The sequence below is a fragment of the Schistocerca americana genome, chromosome 4 (genome assembly GCF_021461395.2).
Source record: "Schistocerca americana isolate TAMUIC-IGC-003095 chromosome 4, iqSchAmer2.1, whole genome shotgun sequence".
Classification (NCBI taxonomy): Eukaryota; Metazoa; Arthropoda; class Insecta; order Orthoptera; family Acrididae; genus Schistocerca; species Schistocerca americana.
Genome location: NC_060122.1, coordinates 225448312 through 225468199, shown reverse-complemented (window position 1 = coordinate 225468199; position 19888 = coordinate 225448312). Strand labels below are relative to the sequence as shown.

At 40.4% G+C, this 19888-nt stretch overlaps 1 protein-coding gene across 1 annotated transcript in view; it reads right to left on the bottom strand.

Moving 5' to 3' along the window:
* LOC124612643 (protein slit) overlaps positions 1–19888 on the bottom strand; it is an 814493-nt gene that overhangs the window by 43412 nt on the left and 751193 nt on the right. The window contains exons 10-12 of the mRNA XM_047140944.1: positions 6602–6673; positions 4876–4947; positions 4115–4186 (exon numbers count right to left, since the gene is read on the bottom strand). Coding sequence (XP_046996900.1) covers positions 4115–4186; positions 4876–4947; positions 6602–6673 — 216 coding nt within the window. The remainder of the gene's footprint in view (positions 1–4114; positions 4187–4875; positions 4948–6601; positions 6674–19888) is intronic.

Sequence of the window (19888 nt, the reverse complement as noted above, 5' to 3'; positions counted from 1 at the left end):
CCAAACACCCGAGCAGTGCTCAGGAATGGGTCTGCACTACCAATGCTGTATTCGAACATTATGTGATTGTTCTTCCTACTCATCTGCATCAACTTACATTTTTATGCATCTAGGGCAACCTGCTATGCATCGCACCATCTACAAATTTTGTCTACATCAAATTATATCCTCCTACAGTCACTCAATGATGACACCTTCCCATACACCAGAGTACTGTGAGCCAACAGCCACAGACTGCTTCTTACTCTGCCCTTCAGATCATTTATGTATATAGAAAATAAGAGCAGTCCTGACACATTTCCCTGGGCACTCCCAACTATACCCGTCTCTGATGAAAATTCACCATCAAGGACAACATACTGGGTTCTGTTACTCAAGAAGTCTTTGAGCCATCCACATATTTGAGAACCTATTCTGTCTACGCATACCTTCATTAACAATCTATTCTGGGGCACTGTGTAGAATGCTTTTCTGAAACCTAAGAGTATGAAAAATCTGCCTGTTGCCATCCATCCATGGTTTGCAGGAAAACATGTAAGAAAAGGTCTAGCTGAGTTTTGCTCGAGCAATGCTCCCTAAATCCATGCTGATTTGTGGAAAGAAGCTTTTCTGTCTTGAGGAATTTTGTTACATCCAAACTGAGAATACACTCAGGAACTCTCCTGCAAACTGATGTTAAAGATATTGGTCCATAATTTTGGAGGTCTGTTCTTTTACCCTCCTATCTACAGGAGTCATCTGCATTTATTTCCAGTCATTTGGGACTCGGCACTGGATGAGAGATTCATGACAAATGCAAGCTAAGTAAGCAGCCAATCCCACAGTATTCTCTATAAAACCAAACTGTGTTTACACCTCAACCTGGCAGCTTATTTGTTTTCAGCTCTTTCAGTTGCATCTTACATTACAGGTGCCTCTAGTATGTCCTTCATATGGGAATCTCTGAGACGGTCCCAGGATGGTGTGTTTGTATGATCCCCCCTGTGGGAATGATTTCTTAAACATGAAATTTTAAACTTCAGCTTTTCTTTTGCTGTATTCTATTGTCATGCCAGGATAGTCAATGAATGACTCGACAGAGTCCTTTGATAAATGATACTGCTGTATCCAGTTGCTAGTGCGCGAGAGTGTGAGTTGGCCACGTGTGGTATCCCTTCACGCATCTCTCTCTCTCTCTCTCTCTCTCTCTCTCTCTCTCTCTCTCTCTCTCTCTCTCTCTCTCTCTCTCTTTCAAGTGTAACCATCTCTGTCTTCTCAGCATTTTGCGATTTTTATTATTAAACCACAGTGAATCTTTACTGGCCGTAATCCAGTTATTTCTCTAGAGCACAATTTGCAATCAGTTTAAACTTTGCTCATAATTCCCCCATGTCCATCACACAGGAACATAGCAAAAATACTCTCCTAGCCTTCTTGATGAATTTATTAACTTTAGGAACCATCGTCACCATGGTGACATGATAACTAAGCGCAGTGTCTGTACCGATGCCATCAATAAGGTCAGGCCTGTCTGAATCTACAAGGTCTAAAATATTCCCATTGCATGTGGGCTGTCAAACTAGCTGCTCAAAACTGTTTTCAGAAAGTGTGTTCAAAATTAATTCACATGGCTTTCAAGATGAAAAGTCAGAATTGGGTTTCACATGTTTGATGCTTTTGGAATCTATGCTGGTTGCCACTGGGAAGGTCATTGTATTTGAGATACCTCATTACAATTGAGAAATGTACAGCAGTCAGTCACTAATAATACGTTTATTGCAGATCTAGTTGGATTTCAACCACTGTGTGGTAACATGCAAGGCATGTCATCATTATCACTTGCATACACAAATAGTCCCTACTGTGTCTTATTGCCTGATGATAGCCACACTGTGGTTCGAAACCTAGTTAGATCTACAATAAACAGATTATTACCAACTGATTGCTGTACATTTCTCAGTTTTAATAAACACAAGTCACTGAGCACACCAGTTCCATTAGGAATCAAATCTGATACTTCATTATTTTTGAGTTCAGAATATGTTCTAAGGTTCTATAACAAATAAATGTCAAGGGTACTGGATGGTAGTATTATGGGTCACTTCTGCTTTCCTTCTAGTAGACAGGTGTGACCTGTGCTTTCTTCCAGCTACTGGGCATGGTATTTTGTTAAAGGGATCTACAGTATATTATCGTTAAAAGAAGTGAGATCTCAGTTGTAAAGTCAGTATAGAATCTGATAGTGATTCTGTCGGGTCGTGGATCTGTGTTCAGGTTTGCTTTTTCTGTTTATTCTGCTATTCTCAATTTCAGTTTCTGCCTTGTCCATGAGTGTTTGGACACTAACTTCCATATAATTAACAGACTTTACATAATACCAGAATTTCTTTGGGTTTTTTGAGAGAACATTTGAAAACATTCTGTTATGGTAGTTGCATGGCTGCCAACTGTTACAGATTGTCTGTAATTGTTACAGATTTATCACTAAGTGTAGAGTTACAGCCAATTACTAGAAATTATGGAAATAGACATTTCAAAATTTGAAGTCTTTAAAAAAGATTCTGTTTACATTTCGCGAGTCATACATTGTATAGATTGTGATGATTTCCTTCCTGAGTATACAGTGAATCTGTCCTAAATGATTTCGTCATCACAGCTCTCTAAGATAGGTTATGCTGAGAGACAATGAAAAGTATTCCTCCCTTGGTGTCAGCTTCAAAGGTAGGAGGATAACTACTTTCAAATCAAGTGATGTCACAAGGTTCAAGGCATTCACCTTTAAGCTGTTGGAAATTTCTAACCAAGTGACGTCACAAGACGTTGTAAAGTTGACTGAGCTATTTCCTAACATCCTGAGTGTATGAAAAACACATTAGAATTGGAGTTTTCAAGATACCAGTCTTTTTTATTTTTTTATTTTTATTTTATTTTATTTTATTTTTTTTTTTTTTTTGGGGGGGGGGGGGGGGGGGGAAGAGAGAGAGAGAGAGAGAGAGAGAGAGAGAGAGAGAGAGAGAGAGTTGATATTGCTTGGTGCGATATAACTATTTGATGCATGAGGCTTTAAAAATTATCCATCACTGAGAACTTGCTTTACTGCTTGTTCCTCCCTTTAATTATGCCTATGAAAGAGCTTTTAGCATTGCTAGAAAAAACATTAATGACTTTGGGCCTAGTATGAATATGGCAACCTTGAGTGCTTTGATAATTAATAAAATGAACTGTTTGTCCTCAGAAAGAGCAAGTTACCAAAATAATTGCACAAAGGATCAGATTCCGGTGGCAGAGAGTGCAATAAGATTATCTCTCAAGAGAATAATATCGTCTGTTGCCAGTGAAAATCTAGATTCTGTATTATACAAGGTCTTCATCATAATTTTTAAAATTTTCCTGGGTTTCACACAATGTCTTCTTGACAATAAAAGAATTTCATCCAACCTCTCTCTTTTGTTAGCCCTATGCTTTGTTTTACACGTATTAAACACCTTATCACTTACGACTTTTGTGGTTGATGCAAATAAATTGTTTGAAAGGAGTAGCAGTAACTATTCAGTTGACAATAGATAGGAATATTCTTTTCAGTTTGGGATCAATCACTCTCAAACATGTACAATACTCAGTAACACACAGTTTACATGTGCTTAACATTTTAATAGCATACTTGTCCACAGGTGAACTTCTTACCCAGATCTGAGAACAATAGTGAAAAATACTGTAATAAAAAGCCTGAGTGAATGGCACTTAGAATTCATACTTCATAATGTTTTGTGGTACTTCTGTAAAACTACTTGGCTGCACCAACTGCTTTTCAGTCCTTGAATCTAGATATTTAGGTAATTTACAGAAAGAGTGGCTAATGGGTCTTTTTAAATTCATCTTCATGGGGAATCTTAGGCACATTCAGCTGTGCTTCATTAGTATAGTGTTATTTGACAAGCCATTCAGCTATTTTATTGACTATATTTAATTCATATAACTGATTTATAAATTACACAATTTCATTTTCAGGTGTGCTTGTGGCAACTCAGTCAAATTACTGAAACACATAAAGTGACACAAAGTGTAACATCGTACCCAATATGAAGGCCAAACATACAGCATGTTAATGCATATATTGTAAGAAAACATTACTTACAGTGTTTGAATGCTCTTTAATGAGTCAAAAGTTCCATTGGCCAATGACTGGATGTTGTTGTCATACAGAGACCTGCAACAATAAAGAGAATGCAATTATGATGTGATAACAATTTATATTCCCGGTAAATTAGTTAACAAAATTATGGAAAGGAATAGAAAAAACATGTTTGAAAGATAAATTTATTTCTAAAAATGAAAGCCATTTCCTAATTTTTGTTTCCTAACATGAAGAAATTAATAAGTTTGGAAGATTAGGCTCTATTTTACCACAAAGAATTATGGTTTCCTGGACTATGAAATATGATGTGCGATGCTTAATGGAAATAAAACTGTTTAGCAAAAACATTGTGACATTTTCAAGTTTAAATGTAACACAACTTTTGTGTAACAACTATGAGGCTGTGTAGCTCATGGTATTAATCAAACAATTAGTAGGTTTAGACTATAATACTGCTTAGAAAAATGTTTACTGAGGTCAATGAAAAATTGGTGAAAATGGTGACTATTAATCTTCTTCTTGTAGGAAAATTCTTGTAGAATGTAAATACTTTTAGACTGAAGCAGACCACTTACTGAAGAGCAGAAGCATTGAGTTGTCAATAGGCACACACAAATGGTCACAAAAGGATAATTCCGAAAGCTAGCAACTTTCTTTCCGTTTGTGCCAGTTGACAATTCAGCACTTCTATTTATCTACACACATATGATTTACTAAGTCATGAAAAGTTAAAACAAAACACTGCATCATATGTTACTCACAGAAGATTTAGGCTGTGTAGGTCCCTGAATGTATCCTTACGAATACATGAAATTTCATTGGCATTCAGCAACCTGCAAAAGGAAAAAACAGATTTGTTTACTTCAGTTCCAGAAACACTGCTATACTTGGTCTAAAAGTTTCAAATATTCTCTTTGCTGTACAGGGCAGAGACAGGTGACAACTGTGTTCATTTGTGCAGTGTGAGAAGTTCTATTATTTTTAAATATGAATTAACCATTTCAGTACTCTGCAACATATATATGTAAAAATGAAAAAAAAAACAATTGTTATTTTTTCTGTTTTGCCTCTTTCCCTTAGTTGCTTCAAATTCGTGGAGGTATGTACCATCTATGCGACTGATTGAAGGTAGTTTGTTTATTGCCAATGCGTTTTGCTTCTTTTATTTGGGAATCATTATCAGTGGTGATTTCCAGTGCTGTTAACTCGTGTGTGTGGTTCTGGACATGTATTGGTAGTTTCCATACTCCAGCTGTCTGATTTCTGGCTTTCTTTCATCCAAATTTGTCACATTGCATGTATCACTTGCACTTTCCATTTTGTGATCAACATGTGTTTGGTAGCACCAGTTTTTGCATAATCATTTGAGAAAGATTACAGGGTGCATGTGCTTCGATTCTGTCAGCACAGAGAGTCATCAGAGGATGCGTGCAAAGTAAACGTACACGCCTCAATATGTGCAGGACTAGCGTGGTATGTGCAGAACATGTGCAATGCACTGTAGTGTCATGTCACATCCCATGTGCTATACAGATCTCAATTTGCACTTAGTCTTATGCCGTGCTCTCCAAACAGGCATGTCTATCACTTCAGTAAAAAGTCAGACATACAACTGATACTGACTAATAACAAGTGCATCTGGAGCCATTTATCATGAAATCTCAAAACTGTGTCTCCATTGTTCTCCTTGGAAATGAAAATATCAGATGTTACTATGTTTTAAAAGCTACCATTAGCACTGTATCTTTAATCCGTGACATTATTCTTGTTTTACCAGCAAATGCTTAAAACTACTACAATGTGAATATATAACGCATTTGCACATGACTGAATGTTATCTGTTTTAGAGCAAAATAATATGCACAAATTTCATACAAACTATACTCTTTCAGTTAAGTGCATGATAGATAGTATGACTAAGTGGTAGCATTAATATATGTGATGACTAATAGATATTTTAAAAATTGTGCTTCATTCCCTCCACCCCTCTCCCCTTCAACAAAATTAATGTGATTTACAACCCCCACCCCACCTCCAGTTCGTAGCCTGGGTATACTATATATATGAAATAACTCTTTTCTACATCTTATAACCTTTTTTTGAGGAAATACAAAACAGTGACAATGGAAAACCAGACATCGCCATTTTTTTCGGACTTACAAAAATTACTTATCTCCTAAAGTTCTACAGAGTTAAATTTGATAGCAATGAGAGGAGCAGCTATATTTCAAAATTATTGCAGCACAAAACCTTAGTTTATTTCATAAAACGTAATAGGAATCTTAAATGAAACAATGAAATAGGCAGATAATGTGTGTGAAAGTCAATGTTGTTGCATAATTATATTCAAATTATCAAACATATATGTTATTTCTTTGGACGCAAGAGACGGAGATAGAACTGCACAGGTAGAAACACTAGTTACGGAACACTATCAACAGTGAAATAGCAAATAGACTGCAGTTGTTCGCAGAACAGTTTACTCACAGAAGTTGTAGTGAAGACAGACCATGGAAAATGCCTGCTGGAAGATCCTTTATCTTGTTGCCATATAGCGTTCTGAAACACAGTTGAAAAGCTAATTAATGCTACTATTTAAATCAGCATGTGAGTTAATGTTTGTGCAACCAATTAAGTAGTGAACCTTTTATAAATTGTGAAATACAGGCTATGCATGTAAATGTTAGTGGTGCAGACGTGGTAATTGTTCACCATTTAGAAAACATAGGATTAAGATGTCATCTATTTCAAACAGGACAACTTTGACACACTGTGAGTGCATGCCAAATAGCTATATTAAAGTTACTTCAATGTTCTGGCCCAATTTAAATACAGTAAGTCTAATCTCATTGTGGAATTAGCAACAAGAAGAAGAATGGAGATGCAATATGTTTAACTGTGATATTTATATATTATTTTTAAAAAATATTATTTAATATTGACTGGACTGTGTACTTATCAGTTTTGAAAGTCTTTGGAAGAATGCATTCAAAGCAGGAATGAGGATTAGGGTTTAATGTTCCATTGATGATGAGGTTATTATAGACAACAGAAATTCAGACTGGTGAATGATGGAGAAGAAACTGATGGAGTCCTTTTCAAAGGAACCATCCCAGCATTCATCTTAATCATTTTAAGGCAACCATAAAAAACCTAGATCTGTATAGCAGACAGAGGTTTAAATATCATTCTTCCAGAATGAGAATCGAGTGGCGTAACTGCTGCATCGTCTTACTGCAATTCAGCTTGCTGGCATCTGCTTCATCACATAGTGTGTCACTGCACATGTCTGTTCAGAAAATGCAACAATGTCAACATTTCCCCAAGAGTTTTCAAGATACTGTGATTGTGAACAAGTCCCATTCCTGTAGTTCCTGTGATCATGATGATATCTGAACTCTCAGTACATCTCCAACATGTTGCTTACTGGTACCACTTTCAAGCAACTGTCTTGTGTCTTATGTGGAATAATGTCTGTCAGTCTGCAGAAATTTATCCAAGATGGGACATGATTCTAAATCTCCGTTTTTATTTAACTGAGTCTGAAAAATATGTTGTGCTCCACAAACTAAATTTGACGAGAAGTACCTACACAAGACTTATTGTGTTTCAAATGAGTTATTGAAATCACCTTAAAATTTTTGAGATAGATTAATTTGATACCTAAACACTAATCAAAACTCAGTAGTATAAGCAAAGTACAGCTTTTACATTATTAGTATGAATACGGAAGCTACTTTTTTAATTCAATGACTTGTAATTACAAACTCAAATGATTACATTCAGAGGAGCCAATGAACTATGAAATAAAGCTAGAAAATATTCTCAAAAGTTTTTATTCACATTCCAATAATCTTAGACTCAAAATGAAAATTAAAAGTATGAAAAAAAAAAGAATCAGACAGTGCCAATGACATTCTGGTCCAAGCTGCAAGAGGTGACAGTCACGTGTGCATGAAGTGATGTTGCTTCTGTGAATGTTTCTTTTTCTGATGAATGCTATGGCTGAAAGCTAATGTGTGGGTGTCTTTGCTTGTCTGCAACTTAAATGTGTCATCTTTATGGTAAGTAGCAATCTATATTTTCCTTACATTGTTAAACAGTTTAATGACTATGCTAACAGTGCCACTATACAAAAATTATATACTAAACTAAGATCATTGACATCAGTCTCAAGTAATGTGAGAGAATAATTTTTGTTTACACACTACTTCAGCTGTAAAATTCAATTATGCATGCAATAGCATCAGCCCCAATCCAAAAGCTCTAGCTGCCCACCCACTTCCACAAGTCCCCAGAAATGAAATGAAAAAAAAAAAAAAAATTTATAGCTCGTGCCACTGATCCTAGCAAGTTTTGTCACCTCCACAAAACTGGTACTTGCAAACCACACCCCTGTGTCACTCTAGTCACTCCTACACCTCTCTGGATAATCTGCGATGCTAGACTACTGTTTCAGTGTTTGGGAGCTTTATCAAGTACATTTGGCAACATACACTGATTTCAGATATGCACTGCCAGGATCATCACAACATGTTGGTATACTCCAAGTGAAAGTGTAACAGAGAGAATTTAAATGGCTCTCTTTTGAAGAAAGGTAACATTGTTTTGTAGAAAACTTGTTGGGTAAATTTCAAGACCTTGTATTCAAGTCAGGATGTGCGACAGTGATGCCTCCACCATATATCTGTTTAGGTTGTGCCATATGTTGGACAGAAAATTCTAATATTAGTATAGCGTCCCCACTGGCACCCACTGTACATAGGCTTGCAGCGTATATACAGGATCTAGTCACATTACGTGACCACTGCCTATGCTCAACATCAATGTGCAATTACCACTCACAGATGGCAGCTGACAGCACTAACAGTTGAGGGCGTATGAAATGCTAAGAGAAGCATTACGGAAGGACAGCTATGCCCAACACCAATTCCTTTTACGGATTTCAACTTGATGGCCAAGAAAGCTACTTATGATGATTCGAACTGTGACTGGCATATATCACAGCACTATATAGGCAGCCACCTTCTGGCCATACAACCGAACATCTCTTCTTGCCCATGGTTCACCGTGGTGAAGTTTAGTAGACATCATGTGACCTCTCTTCTGCGTGAGGCGGGGACAAGGGTTTTATCCCACCCACCTACTCCGATTGAAAATCATGCCTTCTGGACACTGATCAGGACACAATGGTGGTGGCGGATCTGAACCACATATTGGTGTGTACCAAGTACTCGGCCGAATGGGTGGTCTGGTACAAAAAATTAGTTGTGAGTGGTTAGCCCGTCCATATGAGTGTAACTCCCCTACTTCACCAGTTTGATATCTATAGTTGTTATTTGTCCGTGAACTGTTTACAAGAAGCCAATAACCAACTTTGACCTATATGTTGAGTCGATCTTGTCCTCCCATGCAACCAACCAGGTTTGAAAACTGGGATGTCTGTTGTGTTTTCACTTTGTGTAAGAACCTATCTGTGTAAACTATGCTGTCGTCTAGCTTTCAGTTATAAGTTTCTGTGGATGTAATTCTCCTCTGGAACAAACCTGGTTCACACTCTGGGTCACAATTTTCTGTTTTTTAATTTATTTAATGATCTTATCTTTGTTCATCACACTCTTATCATTGTTCTGTTGTGGAAATTACACTAATGTTATCTTGACAATGTAGTAACTACTGCTGGCTGTTCTGTTTTCTTTTTTTAGCATTTTTATTTTACATTAAGAACTTACGTTTGTTCATCAAACTCTTTTTATTGTTCTACTGCGAAAACTACAGTTATGTAAATAGGCACTTTTGTCACTACTGCTGGCTGTATGAGCTTTGCTGCACAAAGCTAAAAATAGATAAATGAAAAGAATGTGTTGGGAGGATGTGGATAACAGTACAGTCATTGCCATAATGTGGAAATGGAGTGATTTGCCTGATTTCCAAAATGACATGATCACTGGCTTTCGGGTCAACGGCTAAGTTTGCGAACTGTTCACATGCCACCACGGTTGAAGTATACCATGCATTGCAAAATGGCATTATCTCACATTGGCGCCGAGGCAACTGTAGTGCACTACGGGCCATAGACGACGGGGTGAGCGACAGCTGCAGAGATGTATGCAGACAAATAGACATGCAACCGGTGAGAAACTCACGCCCCAGATGAACCAAGGGCTACTACCAACAGTGTCTCCTCAATGATCACTCAGCGAATGTTGCTGCATATGGGGGCCTCTGTAGCAGACAAGTGGTTCATGCAGCCTTGTGGACTGCTGTTCATTGGTGACGAAGGTTGGAAATTGCATGTCTATACTGCAACTAGTAGTCCACTGAGTGACAACAGCTGCCCTTTACAGTGATGACTCACGATTTATGCTCCATCGGACAGATGACTGTTGGCATGACAATGTGAAATGCCTAACAGCAAACACCCTACAACAATAGTCGGAAGGGTCCTGACTGGAGAAGGGAGCATTATGCCTGAGGAATGTTTTTGTGGATTACCTGGGTGATTTCTTGATTCTATAAGACACACAGGACCGGCACAAGTATACACCTATCCTTGGGGACCATTCCCACCATTGCGTGCAGTTTGTTCTTCCTCTGTATGATGGCATCCATCAGCAGCACAATGCAAATGTCACACAGCTCTCAGTTTACGTGAATAGATCGAAGAGCTCCAGGTTGAGTTTGCTGTATCCCCCTGGCCACCATACTTCCTGGATGTGTACTTCCTGGATTTAAACGCAGTCGGGAATCTGTGAGACCATCTTGATCGGGCTGTTCACACCTTGAATCCTCTACTGAGAATTTTAGTGTAGCTGGCCATGGCACTGAAGTCCGTATGGCTCCACATCCCTGTCAGTACCTCCCAAACCTCATTGACACACTTCCTGCAGGACTTGCAGCAGTCCGCACTGCAAACTGGGATTATTCAGGCCTTTGACATGTGGCCACATTAATCTGACTAGACAGTGGTAGAGGATGTGGAGTGCGTGCAAATGGTAGTATATAGTGTGTCACTGTGTCGAGTAAAGCCAGAAAATGGCATCCTGATTCTAAGAGAGTTACCCTCACTATCCACTAAACAGCCTCTGCGTCATGTACCTCTGTGGAACAAACTGTGAAAAACTTAGGTATGGAAATAGCCAACATTTGCAATGCTTTCACTCACGCGTTTTACCCGGTAAACGATTCCCGGAAGCAGTCACGTGTAACACAAAATCACCAAAGCAGTTCTGCCAATGCGAATTAGTGCCTACGTGTAGTTGCAGGCAGTTTTTCACTGAAATCGGAACGGTCAGAAAGCAATGCCGTTTAGCTGCATCATTCCCTTGATGGGCCTTTATGCTCTGTCTCCAAAGCGTACGCACCTCTTGGTCCTCTGCGATTTTTACGAGCGGCCCCTTGTCCCCTGAGTGTCGCAAATCTACCGGCTAAAGGGCCCAGCAGGCTAAATTAATCGCTGCGGAAGGACTGTAGGCTGAATTCCACTGTTTGCCACGGCTTTCATCCTGCTTGCCGGCCAGGGTGGCCGAGCGGTTCTAGACGCTACAGTCTGGGACTGCGCGACTGCTACAGTCACAGGTTCGAATCCTGCCTCGGGAATGGCTGTGTGTGATGTCCTTAGGTTAGTTAGGTTTAAGTATTTCTAAGTTCTAGGGGACTGATGACCTTAGATGTTAGGTCCCATAGTGCTCAGAGCCATTTTTTTCATCCTGCTTGCTGAAACGAGCATTTCAAACTTCTTTTAAAAAACTTCGAAAGCGAATGGGAGCCCTTTGCCGACGCAATTGCCAGCTATCAAGTGATACATATTTTCTTTCCTAGCGTTTATCCCGCCGTACACTGTCCACTGTTTTCACGATTTATCAAATTTATTTTATTTGTACTTTCTGGCCAAAGTCTCTTCTTTCGCCATAGTCGCCAGTTTCCCTAAAGGAAGGAAGTCATGTACGTCATCTGTCTGTTTCATGTGTTATTGTATTTTGAACTTACCGTGTACGTACACTCTAAAACAAAAAAAGTCTTCTTTTCATAGCAGCATCCCTTTGGTTATCATCTGCTGCACTTTTGCAGCACAGCGATACGTCGACGATATTCTAGGCCCAATTTTGTTGCCCTGGGCTTACATTTCAGCAAGATAATGCCTGCCCGCACAAGGCGAGAGTTTCTACTGCTTTTCATCGTGCTTGCCAAACCGTAACTTGTCCAGCAAGGTCGCCGGATCTCTTACCACTCGAGAGCACTTTTAGCCTTATGGTTCAAATGGTTGAAATGGCTCTGAGCACTATGGGACTTAACATCTGAGGTCATCAGTCCCCTAGAACTTAGAACTACTTAAACCTAACTAACCTAAGGACATCACACACATCCATGCCCGAGGCAGGATTCGCGCGGTTCCAGACTGTAGCGCCCAGAACCGCTCGGCCACACCGGCCGGCTAGCCTTATGGGCAGGGCCCTCCAACCATCTCGGGATTTTCACGATCCAACGCACCAATTGGACAGAATTTGGCACGATATTTCTCAGGAGGATATTCAGCAACTCTACCAGTCAATGCCAAGCCAAATAATTGCTTGCATAAGGGCCAGAGGTGGACCAACACGATGTTAACTTGTTCAGTTTATGAAGTTCTCTCTCTTGAACAAATCATCCATTTTTCTGAAATTGTAATCATTTGTTTGTACATGTACATCACATCTACCGATATCCGTCTCATTCGGATAGTTCCTTCCTGGCGCGCGATTTTTTTTTTTTTTTTTTTTTTTTTTTTTTTGAGTATTTGTTTGTGGTACGGGGTTGGGTAAGCCCAGCATTTGCCTAAACGGGCGTGGAAACCGGCATAAAAACTGCACTCAGACTGGCCTGTGTACAAGATCAATGGCCTTGACCCGCAGGACGCATACGATCCAGGTCTGGTTCACCTCTATGCCTTGCAAGCTAGCTCGCTGTGCTTTTCAGATGTACAAGGAGGTAAGGAAAAAGGAAGGGTGGAGTTTTATGTACCATCGGCGCAAAACACTACTGGCTATGGCGTTCTTGAAGGAACCATCCTAGAAGTCGTGTGAATTGATTTGGAGAGGCCACGGAAATTCTATATCAGGATTCTCAGACAAGGATTTGAAACTTGTGTCGAATACAAATTTTAAATTTTTACCTACGAACAGTGGATGGCACTACGGAAAGTGAATAGAGCAGCGAGGAAGATGTTAGCCACAGTTCTTTCAGCTGTGACAGAGGATATCAAGAAACTACAATACTACTGGAGCGTTCGATGTCCTCTGGCTATTGTTTACCAACGAACATACTATCTCTCTTAGCAACAGAAGGCATAGAAGAGTATAAATCCCTTTACGAATTTATATCAGAGGTAAAAAGTAGGGACATACGAAAAGCAATTTTTTACATTATAATACTGGAGATAAATAGGTATGTTCTGTGTTATCAGCACTTCTTTCCTATTTCTTAGATATTTCACTTAATTTATAATTGCCCTTTTTTTAGCGCTTCAGGCTGTTGCACACAAAGTGAAGCAGTGATCTCTCCAAAGACCGTCTTGAACGCCACCGTGCTTTGCCCGGCATGACACGCTCGAAGAGCCGCGCGTGTTAAAGCGCCGCATCCAGGCGGGGAGATGCACCGGCCCTCGGTCGAATCCGCCTGGCGAGTTAACGACGAGTGTCGGAGTGCTGTTCACAGTTTTTTGGCGGTTTCCCACACCCCACTAGATGAATACCAAGCTTGTGAGGAGTACGAGGGAGAGGAGTAACGGGGTGGCAACGGGGAGGGCATCCCAGCCCTAATATTATTAACGATGCCAAATACTTTCATAACAATGCCAACTCTTCGCCGATGCGGGACAAAGGCATAAGAAAAAGAAAAAGAAGAAGTGCTGTACTAGGTATGGCCCTGTTGGTGGAGGTATGCCGTTACTTTGCTCAGAACTTTGAACTGACTTACTCACCTACAAACGTGGACTATGAACCACGGCGCAAGTCGGCTAGGACTGACTGGGGATCGAACCCAAGACCTTCGAATTTGTAGTTTGGCACTTTACCACCGAACCACATAGTGGGTGTTCGGAAATTCCTATTACAAACTTCTACGACTTGTAGAGGAAAGTGAGTACATGGTATTTTGAATAGGAACCCACGTCTGGAAACGTACCGTTTCCGTTCTAGTTGTTGTCTCATCCACTTATGCTTAAGGAATTGAATTAGGCGTGATGTAGTACAGTTATTAGGTAACAGTTCAAAAGGAAACATAACGAAACATTAATTTATAACTTATAAGTACGTTTGTTTGCATTAACACTTAAACATTACAAGCTTAAATTATTCCAAAACAAAAAATAACTCAGCATACTGCAAGGAACAGAACGTAATGTTTAAATGTTAATACAAACAAGTGTTCTTAAATGATAAATGAACGTTTCGTTATGTTTTCTTTCGAATGTTATGTAGTAACCGTACTGCGTCAAGCCTAATTGAATTCCTCAAGCAGAGGTGGATGAGTTCAACACGTGAACTGGAACCTTCGAAGAACGGAAACGGTACATTTCCGCACATGGAAACTTTCCTATTCAAAATATTATGTACTCACTCCCCTCTCCAAGTCCTAGAAGATTGTAACGGGAATTCCCGAACGCCCAGTATTAAAAAAAAAAAATCGTTCTGAGGCTGGCAGTACGGGTGATGTTCAGAAGGCATTAATAAATTTAAATAATCTGTCATCTGTTATTGCTTAAAAAATGCTAGCTCAGAAACTGATCGAGTAGATTGTTTACAGCGAATGTTTAAAGAAACAGCTTTGCGAAAAAACTGGAAATTTCACGTGAAAGTTTTCATTGAATGATTTTTTTTTCGATTTTCGTGAAGGCCTACGTTAACGAGAATGCCTCAAACCGCTTCGTTCAACTTTTTGGTAGTCAACAACTTTCAAAAAATGTTTGCAATTAGTCGACCGAAATGGGCTGTATAATTGAAGAGGATCGGTATGTGAGATACAGGTATCAGTCTGATCGAGTACACTATAAAATTCTATTCTGCCTCAACACTTAGAGGTAAAAGGCAAGTCTGTGACGTAAACCAGTGACCAGCCTATTATTGGCCTACTGGAGGTAGATTATAGTCTTTCTTCGCTGCGGCACTGGTAGGGAGAGGAAGGCTGGCACATCTCCCCAGTCGCCGTTCACACCTGGGAAAGATAACATCCCTGGTGCTAATATTACAGCAGGCTGGCTGGACTTGGGGCTACCCTGAAGGGCCTGGAACGGGGAAAAGGTCCAGTCCCAACTGCGTTTGAACCTGGGACCTCTAGACACGCTTGGCGGACGCGCAGGAATTTATCTGCGAAAATGATCTCTTGCCGATCGATTCCACACCATTAGACCGAAGGTCAAAAACTGGATTGTGGCAGATGTAACGCAACGGTCAAAATGTTGACCGAGAAAATTTTAAATACGTATACAACATCGTAACAGGAGACGAAACTAGGGCATACCTGTACGACCTGGAAACTAAGCATCATTCAAATGTTTGGGTACTTTCAGGTGAATAGAAACTAACAGAAGCGGTTCGTCCGTGAAGAACTGACAAGAAAATAATCGTTTGTTTCCTTAACTAAGCTGAACCAGTAAACCGCAACTTCGAATTTTTAGAGAACAGAACTCCCATGTATGAAACGTCATATCTCCCGAACTATGTGTCGTACAATGACATAATTTTGCAGGCACATTCAGTTCTGCATGTGGATTCTGCTTGCAAAATGTGTTGCAAGTAGAGATAGAAGTAAAGAAGTACAAAATTAAAATGTTACGCCTTACGCTGCAATTTTACTGAATGAACAGCGGAAGTGTAGTTAAGTGTCAGCGAGAAAAGTTTCATAGAGGTATCAAGTCATGTATAAAGAGTGTTGGAAGTCGCAAAGTGCTGTCGTTCTCAGATACTGTATCAATATAGTCTCGGTAATTTGTGCGTAATGAGTTACGTTGCTTCATGATGTTTGCACAGTCAATTGTAATACTCGATTTACTCTGTTAAATCTTTAACATACTCTTATAGCTCTTAATGAGTAGATTGTAACATCATTTGAAATTTTTGAATTCGGTCAATACTGTATGGATTATTGAAAGCCAAATTTTTGTTGTCCCTGGAAGCACATAGGTCACCTGCAAGCGGGACCGTGCCGGGGTTAGACGTGTTAAGTTACGAGTATTGTTTCAGATGATCAAAGAACAGTTAAGGCTTAATGGTATACAATAATTTGTTTGCATCGGTTAAAACAGGAAAAACAACCGGAAATGGCGCCTTATTATTCATTATAACATACCAGCTGCCACACAAGTCAAACAATTTATTATATGACGAAAAAAAATATCGAATTAATGTGTCATTGCCCATATTCACCTGATTTAAAGCTTATCGACGTTTCGGTTTCCTTATATGAAACAAAAAAATTCGAAGACAGCGATTTTCATCGCCCCTAAGAAGCTATTGAATGCTTCAAACATCACGTTTTTGAGGTAACAACATCACAGTGGAATAAAGTTTTGCGGAAATTGGGATGAACACAAGAGAATATGTGTTAGTATTAAGGTCGAATATTTTGACAGGCTATAGATATACACTGTCTGGCAAAAAACTGAAGCACCCAGAGGACATCGTCGGATGTCAGTGTAAATTATTACACATACGCACCATCGGCTGACATGTAAATGATAGAGCTGCAATCTTCTGTGAAAGGTAGAACGGCCACCAGGTGACAATAGCGTTGTTCGTGTTTAGTGTTGTTACCAGGCCTGGTAAGATATGTAAGGGACGTGAACAGTATCGGGTGCTGAGTGTCACTGTATAGGACACGGAGATGCCGCGTACTCGTGTGATACAGCGTTATAAGCATCAGTTTGAAATTGACCTCATTGGCCGGCCGGTGTGGCCGAGCGGTTCTGGGCGCTACAGTCCGGAACCGCGCGACCGCTACGGTCGCAGGTTCGAATCCTGCCTCGGGCATGGATGTGTGTGATGTCCTTAGGTTAGTTAGGTTTAAGTAGTCCTTAGGTTAGTTAGGTTTAAGTAGTTCTAAGTTCTGGAGGACTGATGACCAGAAGTTAAGTCCCATAGTGGTCAGAGCCATTTGAACCATTTTTTTTTTTACCTCATTGTGGGTCTCCATTTGGTCGGCTGGTTGAATCGTGCAATATCTAGATTTCTGGCGTGTTCAACTGTGACAGTGGCCGGCGTTGGACTGCTTGGGAACATGAGAGCAGGTATTCTCGTCCTCGAGGATCGAATCGAACACTACAAGGCAGAATCGGCGTATTGTACATCAAGAACATAGTAACCCGTTCATATCTGCACCTGCCATCCGAGATCAAGTAAAAGACTCCTTGCAACACTCTGTGTCATCCCGCACCATTCGTCGGAGACTGGCAGCAGCCAGGCTAGGGAATTGCCGTACCAAGTGTAGGCTGCCGTTAACACCTCTACATGAACGACTGCGTTTGGAGTAGTGCTAGGACCGGCTAATGTGGACTGCTGATATATGGTGTCGCACTGTGTTCAGTGACGAATCGCGTATCTGCACTACTCCGGATGACCATTGCTGCCCAGTATGGCAGCGATCTGGGGAAGGTAACATTCTTCCCGTGTTTTGGAGAGGCACAGCAATGATGTTGCTGACGTCGTGGTGTGAGGAGCCAGCGGGTATTTCAGGTCACGGTTGGTACAGACTGAGGGAACTCTAGCAGCCCAATGGTACGTCAGGGACATTTTGCATCCTCATGTATTATCTCTCATGCGAGAATATCGTTATGCCATTTTTCAATAGAGCAATGCGCGTCCACACTCGGTACGTGTGCCTACGAACTGTCTACATGATGCTGAGGTGCTCTTATGGCCAGCAAGATTCCCCAGATCTGCCCCAGACAGAACATGTGCGGGATCAGATTGGACATCAATGCCGTCCCAGTGGCAGTAGGCAGAATATCAAAGACCAGTTACGACAGTTCGCCTCAGGAGAAGATAAACCGGCTGTTCCAACGGAATCAGTGCTTGCATCCAAGCCAGAGGTGTTGCAACGTCGTACTGATAAGTGAACTCATATTGCCAAGGTTTTTGCAAATGTGATTCGATTTTGTACTCACTGAACTAGCATTACATACACTCTCAACTCGTAGAGTTTCGTTTCGTTTTCTCCTTCCCTCCTGGGTACTTCAGTTTTTTTGTCATGCAGAGTATTTGTTCCATTAAATGGTTTTATTTTAAATATTTTTGTAAAAACTCTTAAGTGCGACTTCAGTTGCCAAGCTACGGTGATGCCAAGATGGAGGTGATCAGACGGTTAATTCGTCGAACAGTTGTTCAGAAACGTAATAACAAACTGTAATCACAGATTCCGCGATCAGGTCCAAACGAACCATTCCCTTCACTGAGTTTGTGGACAAAGGTAATAAGAGCCATGTGCATTGTGAGCAGTAGTGGAAGAGCAGCTTACTAATTTTTCCACTCCCAGGATGCCACTGGATGATAAGAGGTGGCGAAGACCCTATGTTGTTCTGGCCTTCAGTCCGAAGACAAGTTTGATACAGCTCTCTGCGCTAGCCTATCCTGTACTACGAGTTTCTTCACCTCTGCGTAATTACAGCACCTTGTATCCATTTTAATTTGCCTACTCTTTTCAAGCGTTTGTCTTCCTCTAGAACTTTACCCCTTACACTTGTCTCCATTAGCAAATTGGCGTTTCCTTAGTGCTAGTATATGTCCTGTCCCTTCTTTTAGTCAGATTGTGCTATAAATTTTTCCCCAGTTCGTTTCATTCCTCCTCATTCGTTATTTGATGTAACCTTCAGCATTCATCTGTAGCACCACATTTTGTGTTTTGTCGTCGTCGTTGACCGTGAATGCACATTTCTGTTCGTTTGTAGGTTTAGCTTTCGACAGCCTGGGAACGAAAAGAAATTAGGATACGTATAGATACTGACTGTGATAAACATTGATTCTATGTGTCGTCTACCACTTTCCTTAAATCGACGCTGAGCGGCACACAACTTCATTGTTGTTTGAAACTCTTTTGGAAAGACTCCCTCTGACTTAGCACCTTGTAATGAAAAATATTCCAATTGATAAAAAGTACCTTCCTTATCTCAATAAATTTGCACATTAACTCGATATGAATAATCATCACAAACTCTCGCTAAACTTTTATTTTCACCAAAGTTAGGCTGACAGAGTTCAGCATCACTTTAATTACTCCACTCAAAACAATTACCAACGTAAGATACAAAAATTATGATAATAATCTCACGAAGAAAATGGGGTCGTTGCTGTGAGGGACGCTCGCCTTGATCGAAACTGGTAGAACGGTTTGTACAAACATTGCGTTGGCGATTTGAGGTGACGAGTGTCACCGACAATTTCGTCAGATTACAATTTCGAAATATTCTATTCTCTTCTTGTCTGTGCTGTTTATTGTCCACGTTTCACTCCTGTACAGAGCACATAGCAAACAAATACCTCCAGAAAAAATACGTTGTAAATGACTCGCTCATCTGTCAACGCAACGTAGGCCTAAAATCGGATACACGAAAGTAATGTACGGTGCTAGAGAGCTACTAATGTCGCGGAGAAACGTAATCGTCTTCCGGTGTTTACTTGAAAGCACTGCGTTCCACTCGGCTAAGTTCAATGAAAGCTAACGTGATTGTTGCAAAGAAGTGAGTCGCCTGGAAGACTGTAAGCGTCTTCCCAAGAGTGGTTGCCGGCTCGAGCGACGCGCAATCCG